The following is an 8,391-nucleotide window of genomic DNA, read 5'->3' as shown; positions in this document are numbered from 1 at the left end:
TCAGAGTAGAGTATCAGAGTAAAGATCTTTGTAGAAACAGGCTTTCTTTCACAGTCAGCTGACAAATAAGCCAGGAAAAATGTTAAGTAAATATCAAATAAATAACTGTAGATATTTAAATTAGATTTTAATGCTTAAATTAAGCATCTTACATGATGAACCAATGAGGTGTCATTCGTTTAGGAAAGATGTGTTGTAAACAGTGAAATAAAACATGGCATTTTGTGATTCATAAACAAAGGACCCGGTGTCACAAATTTGCATCATATATGTTCATAAAAGCAGAAAAATTTAAACTCATATCAGAAAATTTAAACAAAAAAAAAAGAAACAAAAAGGCTAAAAGTAAAATGCTTTGGCCTACACGACACAAAGTCAGTGAAAACACTGTCAACAACACCCCCACATTCACCCTTATGAATTTCCCTTCTGGGTTAACAAAGTTTTTTAGACACAAAAAAGAGAAGACACAGATTTGTCATAAAATATATTTATTCAACTAGCAAATGCCCACTTCCAAAACACAATGACAATATAGTCCTGGAACAACCCCAGTAATGATTGGCACGAGGCTGTCTTTTTAAAATTCATTACAATCTTTCTTGAGATTCATTTCTGGTCAAAAATGAAATACCCAAAGTTATTAAAAGCCTTAAATTATTTTGCTAGATAGTCTCTGATACAGGGCCAAACACCAGGTTGACACAATAATCTTGTCTATTGGCAGGTTTTATTCTTTCTTGGCTTTGTGGGGAAATGAAAATGGCATTGCCCACAGAATAACTGTGCGTTTTAAGCTTTAGCACTTAACATGTTTTTTTTCTTTTTTTTTCACACTGCATTTCACTTTTAAAAGAAGGATCATCTCTACTGCATTATTATTGGGACAACAAGAGGAGCACATTTTTGGTTACAGTACATAATTGGGGAATCACTTAAGACTTTAATTGCATAATTTGTCAGATTAATAAAAAAAAAAACAAAAACAAAATAAAAAAAAAAATCAATAAACTTTTGTGAGAGTAAAAACACAACTTTGCATGACAAGTACATGGAAATTTAGAAGACTTGACTTTAAAAACACATGTATTAGTCATTGTTATGGTTTTTGGTGTTTAATGCAGCACGCTGGTCGCATGCCATTACTATTGTTGGCTGTTGCACAATGCTGATCAATAAGCAGGTCAGTGCCTATAGGCAACATGTCTGCATGAGACTGCACATGCTGTGAGTGTGTGTGTCAGAGGGGGATTTTCTGAGTCAATCACAAGCGATGCAGGCGGCTGCAGAGCCTCACTAAGCTGCTGTGAAGCAGAGGCTGGCAGTCGGTCAGAGATTAGACAGACTGGCAGTGGGCGTGTCCAGTGTGTCCACTATTGGCACCTTACCCCTTTCACAGATGGTTATATAGTTTAATCCTTCTCATATGTACCCAACTAGCTCATGCTTCTTGCTAGCTTCAGAGCACCATTTTGACTGATTTAACCTTAAGGCGACGCACACACACACTGGTTTAATGTTTCAACACCAGATGGAAAATCCTGGTAAATGTGTCACAGCCACCATTAAGTGTTTTGTATTTTAAAATAAATATGACAAAGTTTGTGTGCTGGCTTATTAGCAGATCATGTTCCATCCTGTTCCATCTTGCTATTTGTATGCTCAGAAGTGAATGCAGCGAGTCACAGGAATTTAATTTCTTTTAAACTGGACGGGAAGAGATATGTGTGCTTTGTGATCTTTTGCACCAGAGGTAATTCTGAGAGGGGGTGGAAGGGAGGGAGAGGGCTATGGGTCTGGAAGGACGAAAAGGGGGGAGGATTGTTACTTGAAGGAAGCACGGACAGGGCGACCCTTGAGCGGCTGGGGTGGGCGGTAGTTGTCCACCATGCAGCATTCAGCTTCACCCTCAGCAGAGAAGAGCAGGCAACGGAATTTGGCCATCTGTGAAATGAGAGATGATGGTAGTCAGTGTGGACATCCTGTGACTGTCACTCACAAAACACATCTCTACTCCCACTGATTTAAATTCAGTCATCTGCTAAAATGTTATTGTTATTTTAGAAGTGATGGAAATGTTCATTTTAAGCATAACTTGGAAAGACTAATGACAATATTTGACACAGTATTTGTAAAACAGACGAAAACCAGCAGTTGTTTTTTAGTTCATTGATTCTTGTATTCCTGCTAAGTTTAAGCTAGCTTGGCAGCCCTCCCGAAGTCCAGCTTTTAAAAAAAATACAATTTTATTGAACTATAGCACATAAAACTGTCAGGTTTGGATGGGTTGGAAGGTGGATTTTGCTTGTACTAATTGAAGATGATGTAACTCCTCTCTGTTGCATTCTTCATGCTAAGGTTAGCCATGCTAGCTTAAAGCTGACAAATTTATTAGCTTAATAAACCATACAGACACGAAGGGAGCATGGTGCCAGTTAACAAGTCAGTCCTAAAATATCAAGCTATTTCTCAAAGTGGCCAAATGAGGTAGAGCGAATCAGGGTCAACAAGATGATATCAGGGCTTTTTAAAGGATTTTTCATTTAGTGCTTAATGAATCAGTACATGGTAATTATTCAGTCACTTGCATCGCAATTCAAATAGTAAGTTACATCTAGGGCAACATAATTCTTCAACTGGTTGCACCCTTTCACAATTTACTGATAAATAATTGTTAAGTAATCACTTCTTTGTCGGTGACTGCCAGCCCAGGCTTCTAGGCCACCAGGTTTAAAGGTTATGTCCACACGTTTACTCATTTATTGCTAGTATGATAGTTACAGACAAACACGCTGCTTAAAACTAAAAAATCTAGTTTACTTTTAGCATGTGGTGCAAACAATGCAATATGCTTATTCAGTCAAGTGATTGAATCGCATAGACTGCAGCAAAGTATCACACCTAGCAACTGTGATGCATATCTGGTGTAAATATTTCCTGTTGACTTTGTACTTTCTGACTGAAACTCTTTTAGGCGAACTGCATTTGTGTGAATTCCTGTTTACTCTCCTCTATGCTGGCCAAGTGTCTCAATTTTGCTATTTGAAAAAAAAAAGAGTCCTTGTATGACATTTCCTTGCATTACAAGAAGCTTCTTCTTCTGGTTTCAGCTGTGTTGTTAATTGCAACAATTAGAGCCTTGATTTGGATTGTAGTAAGAGAGGGGATTTGGAGACAGGGCTATTCTAGACTGTGGGAACACATCCAATTCCTCTGCAACAGAGCGGGCTTTGTAAGTAGACATACCTGCTGGGAACTGACGCTGATTGGTTCTTTACAGACAATCCAGGTAACGCTCTCCAGCAGAGGGGGTGTGGTCAGAGAGCCCTCATATGTCCAGTAGTCTAGGCAACCAGGGAGCAATGTAGCAGGGTCGAAGTTTGCAAAAGGAGTCTGCTTGCCCTGGAAACAGTGCAGAGACCAAACACTAGATTAATTGATTATTTTATCATTTACATTGTACAGACAAGAAAAACTCGTTGGGAATGATACATACTTTGGCCTTGATGGCATCAAATGCATCAAGAACCTTTTGGAGATCAGCATTTTCAGCTCCAATCTGAAAGATAAAAATATATTAAATGCAGCTGTTAAATGTTTTTAATGTTTTAATGAATTACTGAAGACATGCTGAACTTACTTTCAAGAAAACTCCAACAACAGCAAGCCCATCAGGCTTACTAGCGGCATCACCAAAGCTTGGATATTTAGTGTTCCAGTGCACCAGATGGAGCTGAAAATAAATCATGAAGATAAATTGTAAATAATTAATATGATGCTCATTTAAGACCCACAGTAAACTTGCAGTTTCTATCAGTATTGTTTCGTATTTTAAAATGATCAATTTTCAAGGATAATATGAGCCAAAAAGTAGAATCATTAGAACTGCCTTTTAAGAAACAAAATATTTCACTGGAAACATAGATATGAGGGACCAAAATTGTTGGGATCCTAGCTAAATATTTTAACTGGATGGGCCAGCAGATAAATTAAATAATAACTAATAATATTTTCACTAACACTGAAACTTGGAATCTCATAGTGCACTGAATCTGGTTTGATGCAGGCAACCCAAAAAATGTGAGAAGGTGCGAGTTTGTAAGATATCATTCATACACACATCCAACTTTAACACAGTGGTGGTGCTTGTAAATTAAAGAGACGACTATGAAATGAACTGAAAAGAATCAGGGCATTGTTTACAATCACTGATAAAGATTTGAAATGTTTTTAAAGGCAATCTCAGACTCCAGAAGGAAAAAAAGGTTAAAGAGAATTTAGAATAAAAGGCACACAATGGACACTTGCATCACTGCACGTCCCTTTACATACACTGAAACACACTGATTTGCCCTTTCCTCCTTGTTAGCCTACGTCAGCCTCAATCTGTCATAAACTGTAGCAGTCATAGTATGATGACAGTCATAATAATCCAAAACATCCTCACCTCAGCAGGGTATTTGGTCCCAGCAACAGTGTGTTCGGAGCCCTTGTCATCAGAAGCCCCCCAGTGGAAATGGAACTGTTTAAGCCTGTATACCCCTGAGATTGGTCCATCTTTCAGAGCTGCAGGGAGAAATGAATAGATAAAAGAGATAAATAACAACATAGAGCTTCTATAATTTGGTGTACAACATGAGTAGGACTATAGCCACGTTGAGGCCTTGAATATCGCTCACTTTGATAGTGCAGGAAGAAAACACTGCAAAGGAAATGTCATCCTGAGCAGAGAATAAAAAAAAGAGTAAAAGTGCTGAGTAAGATGCCATGCACACATATACACCTCCGACTTGTTAGTTCCTGCTGTGTAAGACATAGTCCAACTGAGGGTTACAAGCAGTTCAAAATCATGCAAACCCTCCTCCCAATGTTGCATAATCTATATAAGTTTACAAAGTAGTGGAAGTAGTGGCAGACAATCCTGTGTATTGGACTATTTCTGTTCCAATTTCCACATGAAGAAACACACGTATACACACAAGCACTCTCACATGAACACACACATTTGTTTGTCAGAAGGCAGCTCCCAATGATAAGAAAAAAACCGAGGCTGTTCTGACCTTAAAGGTGTTTTTTTTTTTTTGTTTTTTTTTTTTTTTTTACACAACAGCGAAAATAAAGAAGCAGGGACATTTATTGTTTCCATGTTGCACACATGATACATGGTCATGTCATGTCATGCAGACAGCGCCGACTTTATTTAGATGTGCAGGGTGCAAAATAAGTACATTGAGCCTCGGAGGAAGCATTAAAGCTTGCTGTAGCTCATATTCAGAGGGCTGATGCTTATTTTCCTATTTCTTTTTTTTTTTTTTTTTTTTTTTTTTTTTTAAGAATCTTCTTTAAGCAAAACCTGATTGCTTTGGTTACATAATGATGCTTATCCACTATTTCATCAGCCAACAACTAATCCAAAAATAAAAGAAGCAAATCTTTTTCATCTCTTATTTTCTTTTGGGATGAAATTAGAAACTGTTCAGAAGTAAAACTGAGGCAAAAAGGAGAATGAGAAAAATTTTATTCAAACAATTTACTCCAAGAGGAACACCACCCCCCAACCCCCATCCACAACACACAAACACACACACACACACACACTTTTGACCTCATACAAGCATAAAAGATCTACCGTGGGAAAGGTTTACCAGGGGGCATATATTACCAATTCAATTACCTTACATCTGTTTGCTTTGTGTTTTGCTTTTTAGTGGAGCTCCTGCAGCCTATTCATGTATTACAGACTATTCATATAGATCATATAGCTATTCAACTCTTTTAACGGCATTTTATTCATTTAGCTCTATTAATGTATTTATTTTTCATTAGCCTAACAGAAAAAAAAAATATATAAGGAGCAATGACAAATCCAAGTAACTGCACCACAAGACTTATGCGTCATTAAGTCTTGATGCATAAGCGTCATTGAAGCTTAATATTAACACAGTTTTAGTCTCCAGCTGCTGTTGCTGCAGGTAATTATAGGCATTAAACCTGAATGCAGCATTTTGCAGGTTATTTCATCCTGTAGATGATCAAGATTTTCTCTGTCTTTGTTTGAATCGGAGAACCAGCTCCTGCCTCACAACAGCAGATGCTCTCCCGTCGTGCCTATTCATAAATGGCTGGGGTTTTTTTTTCTATCCAAGCGGAGAATAAATAGCATATATCAAATATCAAAGTCAGATTTGGGGATTTGATCATCTTGACGACAGGCTACAAATTATTCAGCCAATATTGGTTTCACACTAACTTGAGCTGTCGTTGTCATCATTGAAGGTCACTTGGAAGGAATGTCCGTTGTTGAGGATATCAAGGCTGGTGGAAGGGTCGTACTTCAGGTTGAGCGGCTTCAGCCCCCCGTCGTATGAAGCTTCAGTAGGTACGATGTCAATGGGTGACTGACGGGGTCCGTTTGCAACAGGGAAGTTTTCAGCCCATTTGTCGGGTCCTGGAAACAATATAATTAAATCATATAAATTAATAGAATACCAGGATCTAAGACGAGGTTTGAAGCATATTGTGATGCAAATAAACCGCATTTGAAGATATTGTGCACATAAAAAGCCTCAAATGAGCAGAATGATTATAAAAATGAAGAAAAGCCTTGTGGTTGCTGCAGTTATCCTCATATATATTATTATATAGGCTATCCACGATACTTCCATTCATTCAGCATCTCGCTGCTGGATTGACTGCTTAGAATATGCACCTCTTTAGTTTCAGTAATATAGCCCACCATATAGGCTACGTGCATGTCTCACCGTTGTTTGCTGCATATCCCCAAGCGTGAGACATTGTAACAGTGAGGATCTATGAGTACGCAGAGCTGTAATCCCCTAAAGCGAGTCCTTTCCCCAGTGCAGAGCAGCCAGTGTCCTCCGACTGACAGCTGCAGACCTTATATAGGGTTCCCTGAGCACGGTGAATCTGTCAGCAAGGCCACATGATGACACGACCGGGAGGAGTTTAGATGCGCTGCAACGCTGTGGATCGATGAGGATCTCGCGCTTTCCGCGGTGATTTATCGTGCATTCCTCGAACAACATGCAGATGCGTGTATTTTTATATTCTAACTAACGGATTTTTGCTAATCGACTGCACAATCACTGCAATTTTCAAACTCAAATTGGGATATTTATATTTCAATCATATTTCAAATGTTCGTGGAATAGCGAAAAAAAAAAGGAAATAAAAATCCCAAATGTGTTTTTGGAAGAGTAAAATTTAGACAACAGAAGGATCTGGTTAAGCGGGCCTGAGGTTGGCATAGAAAGAAAAAACTTGTCCACTTTCTGCATCGTGTCCATCAATGACGCAAACCTGAGGTTACTAAAGGCATCATTTAAACCAAAAAAATCACATAGTTACAGAACACGGTGCAAAATACAAAAAATGACTGAAAACGATTTAATATATAAAATGTTTTTTAAAAGACATTTTTTTAAAAAAACTAAACAAAACAGAATAAACAACAACACCATAAATAATTTAACAAAATATTTTAATTTGTTCTCAATTGCTAGTATCATTTTACTCTCTCACCGTTCACATCCTAGTGGACAATAAGGCTCATTGCACAATGACATAAGTAAGTTTTGCTCTGTTGCTGTAGAAACCATCCTGACAGTGTGAAGACAGATGTGATGATGCAACACTGCCATCTGTTGGTTATAAATGAACCTACAGGGCTCATTGCTGACAGTCACTCCAGTCATGAGTCACCAAGTGGTAGTCAAAGTCAAGCAGACCTCACCATCAGCCTCCAATTTAAATTTGATTCCACATATAAAATGTTGGCAGATAAAAAAGGGTGCTGTCTGTGGTTGTCTTCTATCTGAAGTAAATTAAAATGTTTTATTTGGAAGGAAACAGAAAGTAGCCTACTTGTGACTTATATTATTTTTGTTCAACTATTGCGTCATTTAAAAAAAAAAAAAAAAAACGTTTTATTTTTTTTCTCAAAAGCAAATAGTACCAGGTAAATATACAGTCTATGATATAGGCGTTAACATATTTCATCATATTTTTAAGAGATTAAAAATATGAGCTCAAGTAACGAGGAGCTAGTCATTTGTCGCATGTTAATGACGTCACCTCCCAACCCAAGGAACATTTTTATTCTCTGAAATCTTTTGTTTTATGGGTACAGTTAAAATAAACATTATAAATTCATAATCTGATTCATGTTGATAAAGAGGTACACCAGTGCAACCTTTAATATTGAGCAAAGGATCCTTTATTCTTTCTCAGCAATTGGCATCCTGTTAAAGTAGGCAGAATAATATTCTATTCATAAAATCTGGGTAGTGAACACACAGATATAAAGAAATGCCATGATGAAGAAATTAATGTTAGGGGATTAATTTGACCTCTGGTTCTTTTCTTTTCTTT

General features: G+C 37.6%; 1 protein-coding gene across 1 annotated transcript; it reads right to left on the bottom strand.

Annotated features, from left to right (window-relative positions):
* Nucleotides 1-474: 474 nt before the first annotated feature.
* LOC306770831 (carbonic anhydrase 1) lies at nucleotides 475-6,898 on the bottom strand. The gene is made up of 7 exons (XM_079259831.1): nucleotides 6,762-6,898; nucleotides 6,251-6,448; nucleotides 4,448-4,566; nucleotides 3,641-3,733; nucleotides 3,497-3,559; nucleotides 3,247-3,402; nucleotides 475-1,944 (listed from the first exon to the last, which is right to left on the bottom strand). The coding sequence occupies exons 1-7, from the start codon at nucleotides 6,793-6,795 to the stop codon at nucleotides 1,825-1,827; spliced, it is 783 nt and encodes a 260-aa protein (XP_079115957.1). The 5' UTR covers nucleotides 6,796-6,898; the 3' UTR covers nucleotides 475-1,824.
* Nucleotides 6,899-8,391: the final 1,493 nt, after the last annotated feature.

This window comes from Telmatherina bonti (genome assembly GCF_933228915.1).
Source record: "Telmatherina bonti genome assembly, chromosome: 20".
In the NCBI taxonomy this organism is placed as follows: domain Eukaryota; kingdom Metazoa; phylum Chordata; class Actinopteri; order Atheriniformes; family Telmatherinidae; genus Telmatherina; species Telmatherina bonti.
Note: the sequence above shows the minus strand (reverse complement) of the source record. Positions and strands in the feature narration are given on the sequence as shown.

Excerpts from the sequence above, each read along its gene's own strand:
- LOC306770831 (XM_079259831.1), bottom strand. The coding sequence starts at position 6,795 with ATGTCTCACGCTTGGGGATATGCAGCAAACAACG. Across the intron at positions 3,560-3,640 it reads TTGTTGGAGTTTTCTTGAAA|ATTGGAGCTGAAAATGCTGA; the intron begins GTAAGTTCAGCA and ends TTTATCTTTCAG. Across the intron at positions 1,945-3,246 it reads TCAGCGTCAGTTCCCAGCAG|ATGGCCAAATTCCGTTGCCT; the intron begins GTATGTCTACTT and ends CTCATTTCACAG.